The 22,045-nt window shown below is 41.0% G+C and overlaps 8 protein-coding genes across 10 annotated transcripts in view; 4 read left to right on the forward strand and 4 right to left on the reverse strand.

The window, feature by feature from the left end:
* The first annotated feature begins 80 nt into the window (after positions 1-80).
* On the forward strand, positions 81-1,433 carry TORIP (Torsin interacting protein). Its single transcript, XM_018005576.2, has 3 exons — positions 81-896; positions 955-1,088; positions 1,149-1,433. The coding sequence occupies exons 1-3, from the start codon at positions 209-211 to the stop codon at positions 1,377-1,379; spliced, it is 1,053 nt and encodes a 350-aa protein (XP_017861065.1). The 5' UTR covers positions 81-208; the 3' UTR covers positions 1,380-1,433.
* Positions 168-6,255, reverse strand: Ir76a (Ionotropic receptor 76a). The gene is made up of 7 exons (XM_089468345.1): positions 6,024-6,255; positions 5,721-5,965; positions 3,495-3,666; positions 3,183-3,433; positions 2,993-3,116; positions 1,978-2,588; positions 168-1,919 (listed from the first exon to the last, which is right to left on the reverse strand). The coding sequence occupies exons 1-7, from the start codon at positions 6,067-6,069 to the stop codon at positions 1,434-1,436; spliced, it is 1,935 nt and encodes a 644-aa protein (XP_089324471.1). The 5' UTR covers positions 6,070-6,255; the 3' UTR covers positions 168-1,433.
* LOC108612617 (uncharacterized) lies at positions 3,855-6,986 on the forward strand. The gene is made up of 3 exons (XM_018005566.2): positions 3,855-4,384; positions 4,825-5,522; positions 5,595-6,986. The coding sequence occupies exons 1-3, from the start codon at positions 3,892-3,894 to the stop codon at positions 5,709-5,711; spliced, it is 1,308 nt and encodes a 435-aa protein (XP_017861055.1). The 5' UTR covers positions 3,855-3,891; the 3' UTR covers positions 5,712-6,986.
* SREBP (Sterol regulatory element binding protein) lies at positions 6,788-11,861 on the reverse strand. Of its 3 annotated transcripts, none has more exons than XM_018005527.2 (7): positions 11,613-11,861; positions 9,501-11,127; positions 8,638-9,440; positions 8,171-8,580; positions 7,979-8,105; positions 7,601-7,768; positions 6,788-7,534 (listed from the first exon to the last, which is right to left on the reverse strand). In XM_018005527.2, exons 2-7 carry the CDS (start codon positions 11,074-11,076, stop codon positions 7,169-7,171), a joined length of 3,450 nt encoding a protein of 1,149 aa, XP_017861016.1. In that variant the 5' UTR covers positions 11,077-11,127; positions 11,613-11,861; the 3' UTR covers positions 6,788-7,168. The 3 variants fall into 3 exon arrangements, with proteins under 3 accessions (XP_017861016.1, XP_017861015.1, XP_089324470.1); XM_018005526.2 differs by having other exon boundaries at positions 9,501-11,130; XM_089468344.1 differs by lacking the exon at positions 11,613-11,861 and adding an exon at positions 11,235-11,367 and having other exon boundaries at positions 9,501-11,130.
* A 93-nt stretch (positions 11,862-11,954) lies between these two features.
* yps (Y-box binding protein ypsilon schachtel) lies at positions 11,955-14,701 on the forward strand. Its single transcript, XM_018005577.2, has 4 exons — positions 11,955-12,488; positions 13,179-13,907; positions 13,970-14,073; positions 14,604-14,701. The coding sequence occupies exons 1-4, from the start codon at positions 12,362-12,364 to the stop codon at positions 14,649-14,651; spliced, it is 1,008 nt and encodes a 335-aa protein (XP_017861066.1). The 5' UTR covers positions 11,955-12,361; the 3' UTR covers positions 14,652-14,701.
* Positions 14,659-16,966, reverse strand: LOC108612634 (uncharacterized). The gene is made up of 2 exons (XM_018005587.2): positions 16,454-16,966; positions 14,659-16,390 (listed from the first exon to the last, which is right to left on the reverse strand). Exons 1-2 carry the CDS (start codon positions 16,925-16,927, stop codon positions 16,016-16,018), a joined length of 849 nt encoding a protein of 282 aa, XP_017861076.1. The 5' UTR covers positions 16,928-16,966; the 3' UTR covers positions 14,659-16,015.
* A 52-nt stretch (positions 16,967-17,018) lies between these two features.
* LOC108612621 (uncharacterized) lies at positions 17,019-18,638 on the reverse strand. The gene is made up of 4 exons (XM_018005571.2): positions 18,312-18,638; positions 17,745-18,253; positions 17,564-17,685; positions 17,019-17,501 (listed from the first exon to the last, which is right to left on the reverse strand). The coding sequence occupies exons 1-4, from the start codon at positions 18,537-18,539 to the stop codon at positions 17,134-17,136; spliced, it is 1,227 nt and encodes a 408-aa protein (XP_017861060.1). The 5' UTR covers positions 18,540-18,638; the 3' UTR covers positions 17,019-17,133.
* A 1,800-nt stretch (positions 18,639-20,438) lies between these two features.
* Positions 20,439-22,045, forward strand: part of Sema5c (Semaphorin 5c) — a 47,287-nt gene continuing 45,680 nt past the window's right edge. Inside the window, exon 1 of the mRNA XM_018005530.2 lies at positions 20,439-21,838. The gene's annotated coding sequence lies outside the window, so the exon portion shown is untranslated. The remainder of the gene's footprint in view (positions 21,839-22,045) is intronic.

The raw sequence follows: 22,045 nt of genomic DNA on the forward strand, positions 1-22,045 counted from the left end.
ACTTTAAATTCATCTGCAATGTATACTTTTCCATTTGAGTAATTCTATGTAACGTATTAACACATACAAGTACTTTCTGTTATGCTGACATTTTCTGTTAGTTTGACATTCTGTTAGATTGAGCATACACGTTTAGATTCTAAAAGCAAAAATTATTTTTTCTTCCATTTGATTACAGACAAGTTGATTATATTACAATTGAATTAAAATGACAAGCAGACGTCCATTATATAGCAATCGGGAACTTGGTGACTCCGGATCGCCCACTAGAAATGTGTTAAGTAGAAGTCCACGTCCTGATAGCTACAGGGAAAATATGAATGCAGATGAAGATGAAAATGAATTCGATGAATCGAATAATGAGCCAATTAATGAAGAAGGCGTGGAGACAGACTCAAATGAAGGCGATTCAATGGATCAAAGTTGCGGCAACCCATCAATACAACATAATCAAACACATCCGCAAACAGCACAGGCAATAAGGTCAAGAATAGCCCAAGGGACCGGCGCGCAACGACCACGAGAGACAAGCCTTCAACGACGACCAGAGACAAAACCACTAGCAACAGCGCCGCTGGTTAACTTAAAAATGAAATCATTTTCACCTTCTCAGTTAATGAAATATTCTATTATTATCATATTGCCGCTCATTGCCTACTCACAATATTACAAGTCGGAGCCGCAAGTGAAAACCTGTACATTCAAGGAATTGAAACAGCGCACTCCTTCGCAGTCGACGGATGTGTGGAAGGCGCTGAGGTGCAACATTGAAGATATGCTAAACAAGAAGAGCAAATCGCCCAATGTTTACTTGTTTTTATACACGAATGAAAGCAACGAGTCTGAAATGCAAAAACTGGTCAACGATATAGCACTGGAAACGTCCAAGTGTTTTAGTAAGCAAATGTGAACTACAAGCTGAGTCCATTGAATTTATATATACTTTTTTAATAGATGAAAAGCCACTTGTAAAGATGAGCTTGAAGGATTTCGAAACGCAGACCGGAGATGATTACGGCTTTCCCATTGAGCAGTACAAAAAGAAAATCAGAGACGGCAACGTTTTCCTCATTGTGGATCTAAATGATGTGAGTAGTGGCTTAATATATTTGATAGACTCTTGAATTAATTTCGGCACTCAATCACAGATACCTCCGAATGCGGCACGTGCACTGCACACCATTTGCGACACCTACAGTCCTATCGCTCCGGATGTTGTCATCTTTCTGACACTGCGCACTAATCTGACGACAGATGCTGGAACTCCAGTCCAATTAGCCCATCACACATTGCATGAGCTCTGGAAGGAGTTACCCAATAATGAACTGGATGCACTAATCACACGAGTCACCGATCAGGTGTTGCTGTTGCAAAGCTAAGCTTAACTTACTAATATATGAAACTTTATTTCGGTTATGAACAAATCAAACAAATTAGTTTTTAATATCTGTCCACCATAACTCAAGCAAAAATGCCACCACACTGCAGGACATGCCAAAGCACCACAACATGACCAGGCCGATGAAATTGTCAATGCCCAGCTTAACGGGTCCAATATCAAAGTTGGGTCTTTTTGAGGATACGATGCGATTTTGCCTATGGGCATTCATATAGTCAGCCACGATTTTCCACTCCCAGTACTTGTCAAATCCGGAGGAGTGCCAGGCGAGCGTGAAGTCATTATGAATGCCACATAATGGCCACAAGCGAGGAACGTACGCATTTGTGTAGGAAAAGTAGAGATCATCCACCATTAGTTTGAGTCGCGGCAATGCATTATCAGGAATCAATTCAGCGTTTGCCACGTGTCCAAAAAGCATTCGCTCGACCACAAAGCCCATCTGTTCAGTGCGGGATTTCGCTGCCATGGTCGCAGCATCATTTACACGATAGTGCTCTAAGATTCCCAGTAAGACGGGCTGCAGATGCCAAAGGGTAAACAAGCTAGCAGGGCAAAAATCTTACACTCTGACTCACATCATCATCATTGTTAACATCAATGGTGCTTATCCAGGCATAAGATGTCCCAGTCCAGGTCATCTTGTGCTCATAGAGACGTTGCCGCGAATCAGCTGCTTCCTCCAGTTTCGGCAGCGTCAGTATGGATGCCAATCCCCCACCATAAACGGTGGTCAAGATTATGTCGATCATATAGCTCGCTAGCAGGACAGTGCGGAGTGCATACGATTTGGCTACATAATGGGTGCTCTGGTTAACAAACAACTTGAGCGTGCTGACATAAGCAAAGCGCAGACTCTTTCGCCAGCGCGGCTCTGAAGCTGAAAACTCGCAGTGATGTGTGCCGGCAAGAGCTAGGCATTCTAAGGCAAGGCAAATGACGACACATAGCCACAGCTTGGCCTGGAATGGCTGCAGCGGCAAAGCCCAGTTGATAATTCTACGCGGCGCCGGCACTAGACATGTTATACCAGATCGTCCAAGAAAACTTGACATATCCATTTGCTTATAGACTTCGTACCACATAAACAAGCCGCCCATGGCGTAATCAATTGTTCTATTGACCACCATGCCCATCAATCCAACGCCTGTACCATTTGGATAGAGGTCGCCCCACTCGGATTTTTCGCCTGTAGGTAACAGTTGATACATAAATGATACATGCGTGATGTATGTATATATGTATATGTGTGATACATATGTACATATGTATAAATATAGAGTCAAATATCGCTCTCTTCGCTTGGAAATTCTAATAGGAAATGAGCAGCGCTCTAGCGCCCGAGCACTGAGCTCTATTTAAAGGGAAGATGCTACAAAAGGTTTTGTCTGTCGCAGTGCTCCGCTTTGAGTGCACTTGTAGCTCTCTGAGCTCAACTTGAGTGGAATGATGTCAGCTATAAAAGGGCAATGCAGCCCTAAAATTCGATCAGTAATTTCTCTGATCTGCTGCTTATCGGTCGAAGTGCTCATCGTTTGCTTTGTGGGTCGTCAATTTAAATGAAGCTTATGATCAATACAAATACATACATACTTGTATCTATTTGAAGAGTGCAATTGTAAATTTCGCAGAAAGTGAGTATGACACGGACCTCCGTGCCATCTGCATGCGCCTCTGTTTTATTGGAAGCGCGATCGAACATTGCTGGTTGTTTTTCCTGAATAAATAAAACTATAAAAATCTAGAAAAGAAAAAACCATAAATAATAATTATTTTCACTTACATAGCTAAGTAGCATAAATGGTTCATAATTAAATAGACCCAACACAACTTCGCGTCCTTCTAAATTTTTCATTTTACTTGATAAATCTTTAGCACTATTCCATATAACGTTTTCGGCTTGGGCATCATAAATATGCTGTGTATAAAAATGTGGTTTGCTCTCAAATCGGGAACCAACAAAGCGATTGGTTTTAATTTCAAATATGCTCGAATTACGAAGTTGGGCGTTGACCAAAAGAATGTTCGGTTGATCTGTAACGAGGAGACAAAGGCAAAAGTTACAGGAAAAAGAGAAGAGTTTTTATCAGCTTACCAAGAAATAGATAACCATTCATATAACTATCAGATTCCATAGGCTTTTCAAGCAACTCATCGGTGTACACAAAGATAAAATAATTTTGAATCGACCGCCAAATTGAGTAAGTGCTTGCTTTATAAAAATTACGAATAAATTGCGGTATATGCTCCTGAAATACTACAAAGCTCTATAATTTAAGCAAATAAACGCATTAATTAATTAAAAAGGAAAATAAATTGTATATAAATTATAACAGGCTAATTTGACTAGTCTTTTATTGCAACCAGTGCTGCATAAAATATTTGCAATATTGCTCTCTTTTTTGATAGCAAAATCATTTTTGCAATTTGCTGGTCACACTGTTTGGCCATAAATCAAAAACGTGCGTCACCCTAACAACCGATTGTAAACAATGGAGAAGTTTGGACTGGCTTGTCCGTTGGCATTTCTAGCCAGCAAGCCGCAGCGAATTAAAACAAATATATTGGATTTAAATTATGACTGCTATGTGCATATATTCTCGTATCTAACCGCGCTCGAGGACAAATTAAATTTAGCCCGAGCTCATCCGCAATTTCGCGAAGTCTTCGCACGTGACGCGCCTCGTCGTTTTGTTAAGATAAATATGCGGATGCTGAAATGCCTTTCCGATTGGGAATATCTGTTGAAGCTGTGCGGTGACTGTGTGCTCGAGTGCGAGCTACGCCATGGACGCTGGGACAATAATATCACTCAACCGTTCATGTGCCTTCTAAACACGCACTGCCAGAATTTGCGGCATTTGCATCTCATATTCGCGCACTCCGATTTAAAGCCACCGGCGGAGGGGGATCTAAATATTTTACAAGTGCTTGAACGGAAGAATCTACATAGCCTCAGCCTAATCGACGCTAAGGCAGCTGATGGTGAATATGATTAAATATCGTATAGACATAATAGACATGCTGTTTCGTGGATTTATACGCAAATTTCATTAAGCATTTGGAGTTAAATCAAGGAATCAATTGAGGTTTTCTGCTTTCATTACTTGAGTGTCAATAATACCAATAGATATAAATTACTAAGAGACCTAAAAGTTGAATCAACAATATTATGCTAACTTTTTATGATTACAAATTATAAATTTTGTTATAGAATTGTAGTATTTATTAATATTTTTGATTCATCTTTTAGATCTAAAATTTCTGAGAATCGCGGAGAACACGATATCCAGTTAGCAAAGAAACTTTATAAAATGAATCATATTGAATAAGAATCAGAATTAAATAAAATATGTGAGCTCATGTAAATAGTGATCAATAGTGATGAATAGAGTCTACATAGCACATTTCCCAATCTTCAACAGTTCTACAGCTGCATAGCTTTACTGAACTAGAGGCTTTGCATATTGATGGCTTCGATGCTGAGTTAACAAACGAGGATATCGTAGAACAGTTTAAGGCTTTATCAGGATTGCGTCGACTTTCGCTACGCTTCGTTTCGCGGCGTCAGTTACCGCCTCTGGCTGTCCATTGCCCGCTGTTGGAGCACCTGTCCTTGGAGAACTTTGAAGGCACTCTAGGGGATGTGGGTGACTTTCCCAGACTGCGATCTCTCCGATTGCTTTGGCGTTTGACAATACGTGTGAACAGTCAGCTCTTTCGATCATTGGCAAAGCGCTATGCGAACCGTTTGGAGCAGCTGCAGCTAACGAAAGTCAATTCGGAGTACGTCGAGCATATAGTAATGCTTCAAAGTCTGAAAGCGCTCACCTGCTACATGTGGCCGGCCACACTACTTGGATACATAAGCAAATTGGAACAACTCGAGTGCTTGGCATTACAGTGCACTGAGCCGCCAGCTCACATGATGCAATTGGTGGATGTGATTGCCAAGTGCACAAAGCTCCAACACTTAAAGCTGGGCAAGCGCTGGGAACTTGAGGAATGGAGTAGCTTTCTAAGCGCCTTAGAAGATGAGTTGCGCCAACAGACATCAAATGGGGCACGGGGCCAGCTAACGTTAACACTAGAGCAATCAACATCGAAAGCAACACAAAACCAGGTGGAATTACCTATCATATAAAACTATTTTCTTTTAAACTAAGCACAGAATTTCTATTTTCTCTTTTTTCAGTTAAGTGATACTGTAAATTCGCAATTGTTGCAATTGGATTGGCTTGGCACCGCGTGCTCGCTGTGTACACCCGATCGCCATACGAAGCCAACGATTCCAGGCTTAAATTGGCTCTGAAGGACTTACCTCGCAATGCGTCTGCTCGATGGCCACCGTCACCCGCAAGATCCAATCGTTGTAGGGCAAATTATGCTCCTCGAAATCCAGACGCTTTGGTTCATAGTTATAAAAGTCGTTGTCCTGGCCTGGTATAAACCATTTCCCAGGCTCCAAAATGAGCAAAGCTAGTGGCTCCGTTGTCCTCAGTTGTATATCGAACGCAGAGTGCCACAATAGACAAGTGGCATGTGAATCGATCAAATATTGTTGTGCTATATTCAATAATTTCTAACAACAAAATTAGTTTCAATCATAAGAAACGAAACTCACCGAGAAAACCTAAAACGGTTGACCAATAATTTGGTTCCATCAGCATGTTGACATCAAGTTCTGTGTTATTATAAAACCCAAGCTATTGCTTTATATAGCCATCGGAGAAGTTGCCAATGAGGGCTAAATTACATATCCATTGTGGAATTATAGCTTGTTATCAAATAATTGCTAATCAAATATTTAGAAAGTATTTAGAGAAATATATATTTGCAAGCTAGCTTTAAATATTATAAAAACCCTGGATATGGAATAGTTGTTAATTCGAATTCAACAAAGTCAAAAACATTTATTTATGAAAACTATTTATTTATATTGTAGTTAATATGTATAGTAATTTAAGTTAAAAACAAAACATATACATAATCTGATATATTTAGTACAAATTAAATCTAAATTGTTGTTTTTTTAAACTAATTATTCTGTAGCTCAATTTATAAATTTGTTAAAATAAGAAATTTTGACTACAAATTTTGTGGCCGAACATTAGGTAACAAAGTTAAACTTATTCAAAGAAGGAGCTATGCTTTAAACATAGATTTAGAAAAAATATAGTTTATGCTTTGGAAAATATAGAAAACAAAACAAGATGAAACCATTTCATATATAAATATTTTTACTTAAAATAATCAAAAGCTTAATTAAAACCAGACACGATTTCACGATATAAATGTAAGTTATAGAACATTTTTATAAAGTCCGAAAGTATCAGTATATGCATATATATATTTTTTTATATAAATTCCATTTAAATGAAGCCCTAGTCAATGTTAAACGATTTCAATTTAATGTGCCAAGGTAATTTGATCTATTAACTGCATGAATGACATATTTATTTAAATAAATATTCATATATATATATATTTATATGTATATCTGCGTGTATGTGTGGTAACCATTATCGCGAGTAAACATATCGTTTAAACAAATTGTGAATAAAAGTAATTACTAACTAAATAGAAATTATAAAGCAGGTAAAAAGCGTGGGGATTGTAGTATAGTAAGCTCCAGCCATGTCATCCGGTATTTGCTGTGTACAGTAGAGCAATTGATGCGTGTTTGAGACAATTTCGTAATCCAGATGTCTCTTTTTCCGCGTGCTAGCATTTGGGATTAGCTTAGTTTTCAGTTGAACTACATGTGGGTTAAGCCTTAACAGTTACTCCGCCATTGCCCAGTGACTTCATCAGTTGATAGCATTCCTTCAGCTTACGCTTGTCGCCCACTTTCTCTAGCGTTTTAGCTGCCTCGGCTAATAGACCAGCACGCTCGCCCGGCGAACTTAAGAGTGCAGGTGGCAGGTACTTGCAGGCCACATACATGGCTGCTGCTCGCTCCCGTTCCCCGCCTTCAAAGTTCTGATGTCGTCGATCTTTGCTGCCGCAAAAGATAGAAGATTGGGCATTTCGCGAACGCAAACTTCTGTCTAGCAGCTGCTGCGTGGGGCATGGTGAGGCGCCGGCCATTAAGCGGCAAACGGCCTCATACAAATAAATACGCGACTGAGCGTTCTGTGAATAAATATAATAAATAAATAATTAGTCTGTGATTCGCTAGATGTGTTCCCACTTGCTTACCGGTATATTTTCAACAATGCTGCGCAGTGAATTCAAATCCGTTTGGAACTTCTCGAGCACATCTCCAGGTACCTGATAGTAACCATCGTCATCGATGCCCATGTACTCCAGCTCCCACAAGGCCGTGCGTGTCTCCAGCAACCAATCGCAGGTCAGCAACTGGAACAGCTAAATCAAAAATATTTCATTAATTATCTTGATAACATACATTATCTTTACTCTAAGGTGTCCGACGTTGCGAGTGAACTGCACGGAGCTTGCACTGCAGTTGTATTGCCGCAGAGAATAAAGGATACAGACAATGCGACTACAATGCACCTCCGTCACAGCTCCAAAGATGTCGGAATGCTGCATAAACGGGGCAGTGCTCCAGCTTACCAATTTAATGCCCTTTGCATTGGTGATACGATTGACCGTAAGGCATTCTTGTAGTTGGGCACTAGACTCATCGCAGAGGCGGTTGATCGAATGCTTAAGGCGTTTATCCAAAGTGTTGCCATTGTTCCTGCAAGTCGAAGAAGAATATTAAGTACAGGCTACATACAATTGTATAGAGAGCGTATCACATACATGAGCAATATCATCTTGGCGCGCAGCACTGCATGCAGAGCTTTAGGCAGCTGATCATTGTCGCTACAGTGTTGCAGGTCCGTCGGCAGCTGCTTTATGCTATCGTACAATTTTTCCGCCAACGTGTCCTCTCCTAACAGCCAGTGCACAGCAATTTCCAGGACATTGGCCCACCAGACAACATTGGTGTCGCGCTCATCCTCGTCGGCCCATAAAGTATCCCGCAGCAGGGAGGTGTACTTCAGCACATTGCTTACGATGGTGCCGCTGTGTTGCTGCTGCAATTGTTCTGCCTCGCTGCCAGTGTTGTTGTTGTTGTTGTTATTGTTAGGCGTTGCTTTGTTTTGTCTATGTGACCCGGCGCCCACCAAGCACTGGATTGCCTTGTACAGCAAATGCTCGCGATATTGCTGTCAAATAAAAATAGTTAGCGACGAGTAGCTTATGAAAGAAATCCATTCCCTTACCTTGATGGCATATGCAGCCGGATCGCAGGGATTGCGCAAGCGTGTGAAGAAGCCATCCTGTTCGCCAGCGCTGAGTTCGTAATTGAAAACATGCGCGCTACAATAACCATAGCCATAGGTGGTAAATGCCCAGCGCAGCTCTTGGGTTTGCTCGGCGGCACGAGTGCGTCCACATTCCTGGCGTGCTCGACTCATGTAGTAACGGGCGAAGAGCTGTTGGAGCCACTTGGGTGCACTTCGCTTCATCCGCAGAGCTGTCATTACATGAATGCAAATGGTCTCGCGTGGAGTTAGCAAATTGTGCGCCACCTCAGCCATGTTGCTGGCGCAGAGAGCCAGCATAACGCCATTACGATCGTTGCTACGATCGCCCGTCAAATTGAGTTGGTTCAAACGATTGAAGAGCAAAGCCAGTTCCCGTGCGGAGGACAAAGCACGCTTGCGCGTCGCTGCATTGCAAAAGAGTCCGCCAGCACGACGGGAGAGCACCCGACCCAACCAGAGTCGATGGAATAAAAAGCGTAGAAACTGCCAAAAGGTATTCAGGTGGCATTCCAATCGGGACGTCGGCAAACTTAATCCATACATGTGCAGACAGTTCAGATAACCGGCATAGGCCTGCGCATGCTGGCCCTGGGCAAAGTGAGTTTCGGCCCGTTTCTTGTGCTGATAGTAGGCATCCGTTTGCACATCCAGCTGGGGATCACCGTACACCAAGACCTTCACCAAACAGCCAAGCATAAAGACCAGATTCAAAAGCCATAACCAAGAGCTGTGATGCCAGCCAATGTTGTCCACGTTATCTGAAATATTACAATTGGTCAATAATCTTTTTTTTTAATATTTGTTTTTTTTTCTTTTACCATCGTATGCCAATATGCTGCGCCTTTGACGGCTTATCTCGCCACCCAGATCGTCGTCATCAAAATCATTAGAGTCCGTGCCGAATTGACTGTGTTGCAAGAGCTTCTTGAAAGGATTAACTGCCAAGACGGCAAACATGAACATGCAAAGCGCCAGCCGGGAATGATTGGCCATGCCTCGCATAGAGCTGGGCGCCACCAACACCTCATCCTTGCTGCTGCAACTGCCTGTAGAGCCGCCGTATGGTGATGGTGGCAGCGAAATATCCGAATGCAGCGGTGATGATGACGGATCGGATATATCGCTGCGTGGCGGCGTCAAACCGGCATCCGTATCGCATGTGGATTGTTGGCGACGCTTCTTCGATGAAGTGGAGTTCACAATTGTGCTGCTGTTGCTGTTGCCCAGCTGTAGTAGATCCTTAACCTTTGAGCCGTCGCGTGCCATTATCTCACGCTGCAGACGCTGCAGCTCAGATTTGAGGTCATAGTTTTGTTTCTGTAAATCGCGTATCTTTTCAATGGACCTGCGCAGCACAGCCGATTTGTTTAGCTTGGCCGCATCGCCGACGACGAGATTTTTCAGCTCGATAATCTTGTCGTTTATTGAAGTGCGATAACGTCGCTCAATCGCATTGTGGGCCGAGCGTTTCACCTCCTTCACCTTTGGCTGCACGCGCTGAATGGCGACCTTAGCAGCAGGTGCTGGCGTTACGGATGGGACCGGTGCGGCTGCAGGTGCTGGAGCCAGCTCTACAGTCGATGTCTTCGATGTTGTTTTCGGACTGGCAGCCGGTGCAATGGTCTCGAGCAGCAGGGGCATCGGTGCAGCTGTCAATATGGTTGCATTGTTGCCGGTATACATCAGCGTTGCGGCCGGACTCACGGAAGGCGTCTGCAGTAGAAAATTTTGCTTAACAGTCGGCAGCATGGCCGGCATTTTCTTGTTGGCATAATGCGGAGCTTTTGCCGAAGTAGACGTCGATGGTGAAGCTGCTGGTGAGGTTGGTGCTGGCGATGAGCTTTCCGGTAGCTGATAGACAAAATCATTGTTGCACGTGGTCGTATACAATATGGTTGGAGCGGGTGAAGCTAGCGGTAAACGCTGGTTGCTGTCCATATGATGAATGGTCGTCGTAGGCTGTGGCTTCAGCAGCTGCGGCAATACCTGCGAGTTAAAGTTCGAGTTCGAAGCAATGAGCGGATCCGTTTTATACAAGGGCGGATCGAATAGATTGCTCTGCTGCGAGACTAACTCCTCCTTGATGTGTACCGGAGAAGCGTGCTCGCTCTTCACATGTTGTTGTTGCTGATGGTGCTGTTGTTGTTGTTGCTGTTGTTGTTGTTGTTGTAATGGTGGCGATTGCTGGGGTAGCTGTTGCATGTCCAAGGCGCATTCGAGTAACGGCGTTGAATTGTTCATATCTAAATCCAAGTCCATTTCATTTAGGAACGTGTTCAGCATATCAGAGGGTATCATTTCTTTGATGATACTCAAAGCATCCTCCTCCTCCTTCCACATGTCCATGGTATTGGACATGAGCTCCATGTCCAATGATGCTGGATCGATGTCCATAGTTGAAATTATTTCAGCTGACGTGTTTATTGTTTTGATTTTCCGTTGACGCTGCTAATAAATAAAAAACTTTGATTAATGGTCGACTTCTATATACCCTAAAAGTCATAGCAACAAACAAAATTAAAAACTACATAGTTAATCAATTCAATAAATACCCCAGTATAGATTTTATTGCTTGTAGGGTATTGTTATGCTGTAATCATTGTTTTGTTTATGAAATTTCTATTTCAAAGCGGCGCAATAACACCAGCCACAAACAAAAACAAATACACACACTCACACAAACACACATGTGCACACACACATACACAACGCATGCACACGCTTATGAACGTGAAAAGCGCCTCTCGACCAATCAGATTGCGCGCGAGAATCATACGATGTGACGGCAAAGCGCCGATGTCACCTCCACTTTCCAGCTAATTGACCAGCAAGCAATTAGAACGCATATAAACGTTGCTTTTTTAAGTACACTCCAAAGATTTTATAAAACTAACACTTCACCAAAGTTTTTGTTCGTATAAATCACTTACATATCCAATAAGCCTAATACTGTTCTTTTAAAACACTATTGCAGCTTATTGTCGGCCATAATATAAGCTCCAAACATCTATTGACTACAGTTTTTATATGCAAACATGTTTTTAAATTGTATACACATATTCCAACGGTATTTAGCTTTCTTCTGCAACCAATAAACAAATTGTCCAAGAGCTTTATGAAATAAACAGCAGACCGAAACGACTCTAATGAATATTTGGTTAAATTTATCGACATATATCGACAAAAGTGCGATATAACTATTGAATAGCCAAAAATATGTAAACACCTCATTTCGTGCTGTCACACGATACTTGACACATATCGATACGACACGAGCAACTATGTGCTAGAGCAATCGAAAAATTGTACAACACTTACTATAGCTGCCATGTTTCACTTCCTGTGCTTGCGAACAAAATAGAATCGCCAAGAAAACCCTGCGAGTGAGTGTTTTAACATCACACTCGAAAATAACATCAAAGTGGTAGTTGAAAGAGTGCCACAACTCGAACCGCACTTTTACCAACACCAGCCGATTAATTGAAAATAGCAACCAAAAACTCAATTCAAGAAAAAAAAACAAAGTTGCGGCAACCAGCAGACGAAAGCTTTGCCGCACTCCGTGTACAAAACAGCAGGAGAGGGTACTTTATTTATTCTTGCTTTTATTTTTGGAAGCTCGAGAGTGTAGGTGTGTGTGTACGTTTGAGATAGAAGAACAACGAACGTAGCTAGAAAGATGGCAGACTCGGAAAAACAGCAGCAGCTACCCATAGAACAGCAGCAGCCGCTGGCCCAGGAAGAACAGCAGGATGATGGGCAGCAAGCGCAGGGCAAGCCCGCGCCGCCTCCAAAGGAAATTATTGGTAAGCGTACAAATCAATTTGCATTTTCATTCATCTAAACACATGGCAAGTGCTACCGAAATAGCAATGAAAGGAACGGCGGGCTATATGTGAAAAATGTGCGTGTTTATGTGTGTGTGCGTGTCTTAAAATATACGCGCGCCGCCATTTTGTATGATGTACATACATACATATATTCACACATTCGCCGGCTCGTCCGCAGTCGCATGTGAAAAGCGGCGCAAGAACGAAATGAAAATTCTACATTTTGCCGGTGACACAGCCCACCCCCGCGGCCCCATCATACGGCTGACCGAACAAATGCTGGCAACCCAATTTGTTAGCCGTCGTTTTGGCTGCTTGTTCTCTTCACTGTTCTCACTCTCTCTCTCGTTCATTTAGTCTATTGGTGCGCGCACTCTCTTACCCAAAACGAGAGTGAATTGTGTGCGTTTCTACATACGTGTGCATGTGTGTGTGTGTTCATTGTTTTGGTAACTTTATTTGTATACACAGTAGTTTGAGCACCCAATAGAAATTTTCGGCATGTGAAACAGTCAAAAGGGGGGAACGTTGTTTTGGTAGGAATTAATAGCATTCACGACTCATTTGGTAATAAATCAGAATTAAAATTTAAATATATTTAGCTGTTATCTTATGTGAATGGTGTGCTATCGATTAAGTAATGACATAAACTTATTTTTGTTACAGCCACTAAAGTTACCGGCACCGTGAAATGGTTCAACGTGAAGAGCGGTTATGGTTTCATCAATCGCAACGACACCAAAGAGGACGTCTTTGTGCACCAGAGTGCCATTGCGCGCAACAATCCGAAGAAGGCTGTGCGCTCGGTTGGCGATGGTGAACTTGTTGAATTTGATGTGGTGATTGGTGAGAAGGGCAATGAGGCGGCCAATGTAACTGGGCCATCTGGAGAGCCGGTGCGCGGCAGTCAATTTGCTGCTGACAAACGTCGCAACTTCCGACCATGGATGAAGAAGAATCGCCGCAAGCAACCTGGCGAGGGCGACAACGAAGGTGATGAAATGGCGCCGGCACAACAGCAGCAGCAACAGCAGCTGGATGGTCAGCAGCAACAGCAAATGCAGTCGGGTCCACGCCAACCACGTCAGAATTATCGTCGTGGTCCCGGTGGCGGCCCTGGTGGTCCACCCGGTGGCCCACGCGGTGCTCCTCGTGGTGGCGGACCACCCGGTGGACTCGGACAGCGTCGCTACAATAATTACTATCCGCGCCAGACACGTCGCGTCCTAGGCGGTGGCGATGGCAGTGCTGAACCTGGCGTTCATGATTCCAATTCAGATGGTATGCAGCGCGGCGGCGATGGACAGCCGCGTCGTGGTGGCGGAGTTGGTGGACCTCAGCGACGCTTTTTCCGACGCAACGGACCACCGCCACGTCGTGATGGTGGCGAGTACAGTGAGTATTCGCATTCTTAAAATAATAAAAATAATTGTTAATGAGGCTAAAAACTCTTTTAGTCCAAGGCGGCCAAGGACCGCCACGTCAGCCGTTCCGTCCGCGCCGTCAAAATCGTAAGCCCAATGGACCTGGCGGCGGTGGCATGGAGCAACAGTCACAGCAGGTAATGAACTAAAAGCCAAAAGCAAACAAACACCAACGATAACAACCACAACATCACCAACAACAACAATTACTACTACATCTTTAACAACAAGCAGCACTGCAAAAACAACAATAATAACAACATCAACAGCAACAGCGTGGCTTTCGGTGGCGGCAACTACAAACTAACGAGAATAATACATTAAACTGTGCTCATAATTAACCACTAACACACACTCACAAGTAAACACACATACACACCTAAATATATTTATATATTATAAAAATATAAATATATATTTAGGTAGTTAACATAAGAGGCTTTTTGGTTCTTAACATTTCATTTAGAATGCATGTAACAGCGCGCCGCTGAAATAACGTTACATATGTATCTGTACATAGATTTATTTGTGGGGCTAACAACATGATGCAACGAATTGTGTTAACTGCATACAAATTACTCCAACATTGATCTTAACTTTATTGTTTCTCTTTATTATTTCTTATTATTCCAATATTTGACATAATTCCCGACCCCTTCACTCATAGAACGGCGCTCAAGAACTGCAAAATACAACAACAGAAAGCACCGCTTAGACAAAGCAAAACAAGAAAAGAAAAAAAAAAAAAAAAACGAAACTGAAAAAGTCAAACATCAAAAACTACTACAAAAACAACAACAAGAAGCAGCAACTACTGCAACAACAACATCAACTACAATATCAACTAAAATGCAGTAGCAATAACAACAACAACATGAAAATGCAAAATAATTAACAACAATAGATGGGAATGAAAATTCGTCCATGTATAAATATGTAAATGGGCCGCCGCATATTTGATGTTTTGTTTTCATCTGGGACAAACGACAGGAAAACGAAAATGTAAGATTTACAAATGATAAACCAAAAAAAAAAAAAAAAAAAAAGAAACTAAAAAAAAAAAAACACAAAAAAAAAAAAAAAAACGCCAAAACCAACAACTTCAAATTCAATTCAATGATATATTTGATATAACATTTTTATGTGTGTGCATGGCAAAAAAATTGCATAAATTTCAAATTGTATTATAAAATCGGCAAAGGCAAGCAATAAACTTCATAGACACAGAAGCCTAAACTGCGTATATTAGAGGCAAACGAAATGCATATATACATATATATGTATATATATCTATATTTATACACATATTTATGCAAAGAAACTAATTATTTGAACATCTTGAATTTGTAATTTTACATGAGAGTTTTGTTGTGCGTGATTGTTACCAGCTTTCAATTTTTAGAGTTTCGTATTGCAGATGTTGACCAAAAATCCTAACATTAAAAATGAATTCATTTATACACACACACGTATACACCACACACACCTCATTGATTGTCCCATCATTGAGATACATCTGATATACGTAAGCTCTCAATATCGAAAGTCACATTTAATTGTAATAATAAAATTCAGATCAGGAGAAACATATTCAATATTCAATATGCCCCGCAAATGTACACGAAACATCGAGCGAAAGCAGATGGGAGGAAACAGTTTGTAATTCACAGCAAAGAGTATATACAAAATGCAAAATGCAACAAAGAAAAACAAACAAAAAAACTAAAAAAATATATTGGAAAAAATAAAAAAATTGAAAAATATGAACAGCACTTTTTTTTAATCATTTATTGGGTTAACTTTATAGTAAATAATTTTTACAATTGATCTCTGTTTAAACTAGCCTCACAATATTAGCCATTATTGGAGGCTCCTCACACAATTTTTTGTTAAAGAATATATTGCGTGTTACAATGTTTTGATTTATTAACTTCCAGAGCAATTAAAAGCATTACAGAAGCCTTAGGTTAATAAGCAATTAAAATTTGAGAATTTTACGTCTTCGTAGTTTATATATGCTTATATAAAACTAAATATCAAGCTTATGTTAGCCATGTTTTATAGTTGATAATTCGAGCTTTATAAGTTGGTTGTCAGCGATGTCACCGTCGATATATTCAGTCGTTCCAATCTTCCCAATACCAAAAGCTCATCAATTGAGCGTTTCGCAAAGAATTTCTGCTCTTCGCTCAATTTAAGGAATGCGTGAGCCCAGGCCCGGGCATAGCTTTCGGCTTCAGAGATTGCACTGGCATCAATGTGAATTTCTTGGGAGGAATTAGGATGGATGGTTTCCTTACTGAAGTCTATCGATACGTCTTCAGTCACATTATCTATCTCGATGGGATGCTCTTCGGTGACCTCGGGTGACCAAACCTCATCCTCCGAGAATAACTTAATAAGTGGTCTCTCAGTGGACGTGTGATTTTCTTCCTGTGAACCAATTTGCTCAATCTATGAAAGGGTAGAAATATAAGTAAGTATTAGAAGCATAATAATCTGCTAGGCAGCACTCACCTCTATATTTGAAGCTGGTGTGATGTTGAGTTCCTCGTAGTCTTCCTCATCGCTGTACTCTGCTTTTGTATCTACGAAATCATTGTAGGTTTGAATTTGACGCTTACCCGTTGTCATTGGCGTCCTTTGCTCACTGTCACGGATTTGTGATTTCTTTGGCGACTCCCCATCCTTGCCGTGCTGCTTCAGGTAACGTACATGACATTTGTGTATACGCAGATTGGATGTAGTACCTCCAGTTGATTGCATTACACGCTTGCATCCCAAGCAATAGTATCTCCACTTTAGCTTAGTGCCGTCCGGACGGGCAATTTCCCTGTACACGTTCCACACAGAGCTGCGTTTCTTCTTCTTTACTAGTCTGTACTGGCCATCGTGGATTTTAAGTAATATATCCAACTGTGATTCAGTACACTTTGCCTCTTCTTCCTGAACATTTATTATAAACATTTCTTGTTTTATAGGCTTTTCCATAGCGTGTTGACCAGTGTGACCCTAATTAGAAAACGAAAAATACGAAGACATGAAAAATACTAAAAACACGGTGTTCATATTAACACTGATATTTTCAATTGTATCTCATTCGAGATTTAGATTTATTTTAAATTTGAATTAAAGTGTATAAATAATTTAAAAATATACATACATATATTTTTTTTAATTGCGTAAACTTTATTCTATTATTTTGCATTCCGCAGCAATTCAATTAGCGTTTTACTTATCGATGTTAGCTCTCGGGATATATGTTTCATGACCTGTAATTTTTGTTTCTCAATGGCTAATTTCTCTTCTTCAATATCCAACATACGACTTGTTGGATCAGTTCTTGTTGCGTGATAATAATTGTCTCTATCTGATCTTCGTAAATTTGACGGAGGTCGCCCTACTTTCTCATCTGCCTGGTCTTGCTCTTCTACCTCTTCTCCATCGGCGTGCTCAGTCTCGTCTGTGGGCATAGGTTGCTGCTCTGGTTCTCTATCCTGATGGGAATTGCTATGGATATGATTTTCTTCATCACTACTGTCCGCATTGAAAAATGTCGAGGAATCTGTGTTAAGAAGATTTAATTATGAATTCATCCATAAAAGTCTGGCTTTTTCAACTGGTTACCCGTATTATCGAATATGATTTCCTCAAAATCTACAGAGGGCGTTCCAATTAGCAGAGATTGAACTCGTTTAAAATATTGCCAATTCGTAGGATTCCCAGCTTTAACTTTCTGCATTTCTAGTCTAGAATTGAAAAGGAATTATGAATATTTGAGCAAACATATCACTCCACTGTAAAGTACCTGAATTTCCTAGACATATTGTCCATTTTTGATTTGATCTCTTTATGACTAGGCCCATATTCGCTCATTTCCTCGGCCATTTCTTTGTGTATGTGGGCATTTTTTCGTGGGCCCCGTAAGTCTTTTAAATGCTTTTCCCACAGATCTAGGAAAATGTTTGTTGATTTTGGCGACCACTCAAATCGACTGAGGCTGTCCAACCTTGGGCGGATTGGTTTATGTTCTGGTATACTTGGGGCTTCGTCAATCACAAATGCATTATGTTCATCTTGTAATATTGATTTGTCTTCCACTTCATCCCCGTCTTCTTCCTCTTCATCATCTTCTTCAGACGAAAGATTGATATTCTTATAAACAATCTGTTGGGTTTTCTGTTTTGCATCCTGAAATGTTGTATTGTGATCTGCATTTCTAGGTGAGCAGGAATCGTCGGAAAAGAGTTGAAGCAGCGGTCGAATCGTGGATGTCAATGTCTTCAGTGCATCTTTTTCATTGTCGGTCTGTTCCATCTATGAAGATATATTATATGATTAATTTTGAATTTCATTGTTTACGATGTCCTCCTGCCTCTGATTCTGTCACAAATTCCATATCACTCAGTTGGGACATGTCGTCTTCCTGGTAGTCTTCTGATTCAGGCAAAAGATTTCTCTGCTTCAACTTTGTTTGGGTAAATCGTTTGTTACCCATTTTATGAACTGATGGTGCAACGGCTCTGTGTGTTACTTTCAATTTCTTGTTGTTGTTAATGACCCGATATCGTTGAGCGATAGACTGACCATCGGTGGATCTCATTGCGTGCAATGTATTTATATTTTTATTGTTTACAAAATTTGTTATAAGCCTTCAGCTGCTTCTGTCCCGTTGGTATTTTACAACACCAATTTGATATTTGTAATAAACGTTTTCGATAACACTTCGATAATAATTGAGTTGGCTGAATTTGAATAAATACTAGTTCTAGTTCGATAAATAATGTTAGGCGCGCAATTTCAATTGAACTCATTGTATGGTAATCTACTTAAAGTTGCCATTGCTCAAAAATGTTTCAGTGCTTTATCTCAATTTAAAAAATACATAAATTTTTATATTTGCAGAATTGGAGCAAGACAAGTAACCATATGCAATTGGTGCTATTTAGATCTATGTAAATAAATTGCTGACATCAGCAATTGTCATCGACTCAATGAAGATTCGCACGCATTTTAGCTAATCATCTATATTTGGAAAGAGGGGCTAGCTGAGAAAGAGCACAAGAATAACGGACGACAACAATCAACGACAATTGCGCCACGATTACGTCTAATGGGAGCTGTTCCATCTCTCACAGAATTGAGAAGCTGAGCCCCCACAGGCCTCTGCGTTTGTTTCTACAAGCCGCAGGAGGGGTAGCAGCAGCAGCAACAACAACAGGAGTTGAGACGACTTGAAACACTGTCTGACCGAACGAACTGACAGCGACTTCAAAACCCAATTTATGTGTGCATCAGCTTGCAACCAGTTTAATAAGCGCATCTCAGCTTGTTTTATTCCCCCTTTGGAAATTCGGCTCGTGTTCTGCTTGCATGCAGCTGTTTTGGGTAAAAATTATCACTTAAATTGTCGATTTAACGAAATATTAAACCACACTGGAGGTGCCACAGGTGCAGAAGTGGCTGTGGCACGCGCTTGATTTGATAAAACAGCTGCCGCTTGAAAACTTGCTGGCTTGCCACAAAGCCATATATTTGTATAAGTCTGGATGCGCTCTATGTGCGGTTCCTTAGCGTTTCAGAGTTAATTATTTTCTGTGGTTGTTGTTTGGCTGTTGTCTCAACAACAGAAATTATTGTTGTTGCCAGTTGGGAAAGACAGCAGCAACAACAAACATGACCATGACTTTGTGCACGGGCAACTTGATTATGGCCCATGCATTGGCATCATTATGGTGACTGGCGAGTGGAGACCTTATTTGCTTCTTGGCGCATAATTTAAGTTAAAGCCTCTCGCACAAATGTCGCCTCATTGTTGCAATGACGTTTCTTGCCTACGCGATTGCATGCAGCCTGCTGATGATGGCCCAGACTGCAACCTTTGCTGGCTAGATGGCTGACTGGCTGGCTGCCTTCTGGCGCTTGATTGCAGGTTGTCATGAGCCTGGCTCTTGGCGCATCCAAGCTCCGTTGTGGCCTGTCGCAGCTGACATGGTGCATATCCTATGGCCATGTCTCTCAATTGCATTTATGTTCACCATGTCCCTTTTTCTTGACGTGGGTCGCTTGTATGTCTTGTGCTTTAATTTAACTGGTTTGTGTTTCGTTTTCTTTTAATTTTTCTTTTTTTTTCTTGCTACATGACGTGGTTTTTAAAGGAGCTGCACTCAGCATCGACTTCTTCGATTAGTTCTGGCTCGTGTCACGTGACCAACCCATCAAATTGGGCAACACACATCTCTAGTTGCAGCAGACTGCAAAGCGCATCCACAGCCCACCTTATTCATGCGGCCTGTGTGTGTGGGCGGCACCACTAGATAAGATATGTTTACCTAAACCAAACAAAATCTACATAAATGTGGCACAAACGTACCTACTCTACATACACATGCATATATGGATGTACACTCACACACACGCACTTGTAACTGTGCATAAGAATTGCGAGCTGGGAACATCTGGCAAAAGAACATTCGGCATTATCGGAGAAGGGAAAAAGGTTACAAAAAATTAAATTTGTAAGCAAACTAAAATTACAATCGGATATGGAAAAAAGTTTATAAAAAATACAATTTGTATGTAAACAAACTAAAATTACAATTTCAAAACGATTAATTCGTTAACCGTTATCAAGTTATCAAGAAGAATCTTTAAATGACCAACAGCTCTCGGTAAGGTCAAGCTGTAGACAAAAACACAAAGTCCCAGAGATAACCACAATAAAGACTCTGCTGAGCATACACAAAAATCAACTGCTAATGCTCGCTGGGATGGACAGATTGAACTCTGAAACTAATTTGATTTGACGCAAGGCAATTTACGACTGCCTCGCTTGGAGCGCGGCACGTTGGATTTGGAGGTTGGGGGCTTATCTGGGCGGCTATGCGCGCTCCTCTAACAATTCGGGGCCATCAAATTAATTACGTACTTCGTATGAAGAGGGAAGAAACAGTAGCTGTAAAAAGTTAATGAGCAGCAGCGTAGGCACAAAACGCAACGAAAGAACGAGAGACGTTGGCAACAACAACAACACCGATAGGCACAACCAGAAGTCGGAATAAAAACAAAAGCAAAGAACGCTTCTGATCGAAACGCGCGTTTGTTTTGATTATGTGACAAACAAAGCAGAAGAAAAGAAGCAGAAGCAGAAGCAGAAAACGACGAAAAGAAAAAGAATTGAAAAAACGTCGCCTGTTGGCTTTTAATTTAAAAAGTTGCTGGCAAAGGCAGTATAAAACGTGCAGAGCGCAAACGTAAGCAAGAGTAGCAAGAGATCGCAATACAAAAAAGTATGAGAGAGAGGGAGAGAGTGAGACGAAAAAAGGGGTAGATCGGCAAGGCAAGCGCAACAAGCAAACAAACACATTTGCCACATGTGGCAAGCAGTTAAACTCAAGCAAACTGGTTTTACACTCCCACACACACATACACACATACACAAATACAATGACAAACAAGCGCAACAAAGTAGAAAATGAGAGAGAGAGGTCGAGAGAGTAAAAGAGCGATTGAACGAACGTATGTATGTTTGTTTGTACTCACTCGCGCGCTCAAAGTTTGAAGCTCAGCTCCGGCTCAGGTTCAGTCGAGGTTTCAGGCTCGTTCGTTTTTGACGCGCTCGTCGTGGAATATTTATGTGCAAATTTTTCCTTTTGTTGTGAATTTGACAAGCATTTAAATCTTTAAAATATTAATAGTGTATAACAACTGTCTATCAGAGATTTAATAACACCAGTTCTGCACCTTTACGCATAAATAAAAGTTGTTAATAACAAGCAAAGAATATTAATATATTCAACTCAACTTTTTGTGGCTGTGCAAAGAAAGTAACTTTACTTCTTGGATAACTGTTAATAGTATTGCTGTGTAAAAACTAACAAAGCATTACAGGAATTACGATAGGTAAGTTAAATAAGTTTAAATTTAAATTGAATCGAATTTTTTTTACATAAATTGAAATACGTATATCGAATATTTCCCGCCACCAGTTCATATGGCATACAGCGTTTTCATTTTGTGTATGCAATAAGAGTAGCGTAAACCTGACCTAGCAAACAGAATCGAACTTGATGTATGATGAATCGTTAGCCATGAGCCCTGAACCAGAGT

The sequence above is a fragment of the Drosophila arizonae genome, chromosome 4, assembly GCF_054131065.1.
Source record: "Drosophila arizonae isolate 15081-1271.41 chromosome 4, UAZ_ARI_1.0, whole genome shotgun sequence".
NCBI classification, from domain to species: Eukaryota; Metazoa; Arthropoda; class Insecta; order Diptera; family Drosophilidae; genus Drosophila; species Drosophila arizonae.

Bases quoted from the DNA above. Each gene is read 5' to 3' on its own strand.
- TORIP (XM_018005576.2), top strand. From the start codon at position 209: ATGACAAGCAGACGTCCATTATATAGCAATCGGGAACTTGGTGACTCC. The intron at 897-954 runs GTAAGCAAATGT...CTTTTTTAATAG, and splicing joins GGAAACGTCCAAGTGTTTTA to ATGAAAAGCCACTTGTAAAG. The intron at 1,089-1,148 runs GTGAGTAGTGGC...ACTCAATCACAG, and splicing joins TCATTGTGGATCTAAATGAT to ATACCTCCGAATGCGGCACG.
- LOC108612617 (XM_018005566.2), top strand. From the start codon at position 3,892: ATGGAGAAGTTTGGACTGGCTTGTCCGTTGGCATTTCTAGCCAGCAAG. The intron at 4,385-4,824 runs GTGAATATGATT...AATCTTCAACAG, and splicing joins CGACGCTAAGGCAGCTGATG to TTCTACAGCTGCATAGCTTT. The intron at 5,523-5,594 runs GTGGAATTACCT...CTCTTTTTTCAG, and splicing joins CGAAAGCAACACAAAACCAG to TTAAGTGATACTGTAAATTC.
- Ir76a (XM_089468345.1), bottom strand. From the start codon at position 6,069: ATGCTGATGGAACCAAATTATTGGTCAACCGTTTTAGGTTTTCTCG. The intron at 5,966-6,023 runs GTGAGTTTCGTT...TATTGAATATAG, and splicing joins AACCGTTTTAGGTTTTCTCG to CACAACAATATTTGATCGAT. The intron at 2,589-2,992 runs GTATGTATGTAT...TGTTACCTACAG, and splicing joins CACTCTTCAAATAGATACAA to GCGAAAAATCCGAGTGGGGC.
- SREBP (XM_018005527.2), bottom strand. From the start codon at position 11,076: ATGGACATCGATCCAGCATCATTGGACATGGAGCTCATGTCCAATACC. The intron at 8,581-8,637 runs GTAAGGGAATGG...TTTATTTGACAG, and splicing joins CGGCTGCATATGCCATCAAG to CAATATCGCGAGCATTTGCT. The intron at 8,106-8,170 runs GTATGTGATACG...TTCGACTTGCAG, and splicing joins GCCAAGATGATATTGCTCAT to GAACAATGGCAACACTTTGG.
- yps (XM_018005577.2), top strand. From the start codon at position 12,362: ATGGCAGACTCGGAAAAACAGCAGCAGCTACCCATAGAACAGCAGCAG. The intron at 12,489-13,178 runs GTAAGCGTACAA...TTTTTGTTACAG, and splicing joins GCCTCCAAAGGAAATTATTG to CCACTAAAGTTACCGGCACC. The intron at 13,908-13,969 runs GTGAGTATTCGC...AAACTCTTTTAG, and splicing joins TCGTGATGGTGGCGAGTACA to TCCAAGGCGGCCAAGGACCG.
- LOC108612634 (XM_018005587.2), bottom strand. From the start codon at position 16,927: ATGGAAAAGCCTATAAAACAAGAAATGTTTATAATAAATGTTCAGGAA. The intron at 16,391-16,453 runs GTGAGTGCTGCC...ACCCTTTCATAG, and splicing joins CACCAGCTTCAAATATAGAG to ATTGAGCAAATTGGTTCACA.
- LOC108612621 (XM_018005571.2), bottom strand. From the start codon at position 18,539: ATGAGATCCACCGATGGTCAGTCTATCGCTCAACGATATCGGGTCATT. The intron at 17,686-17,744 runs GTACTTTACAGT...TTTCAATTCTAG, and splicing joins AATATGTCTAGGAAATTCAG to ACTAGAAATGCAGAAAGTTA. The intron at 17,502-17,563 runs GTAACCAGTTGA...TTCTTAACACAG, and splicing joins AATCATATTCGATAATACGG to ATTCCTCGACATTTTTCAAT.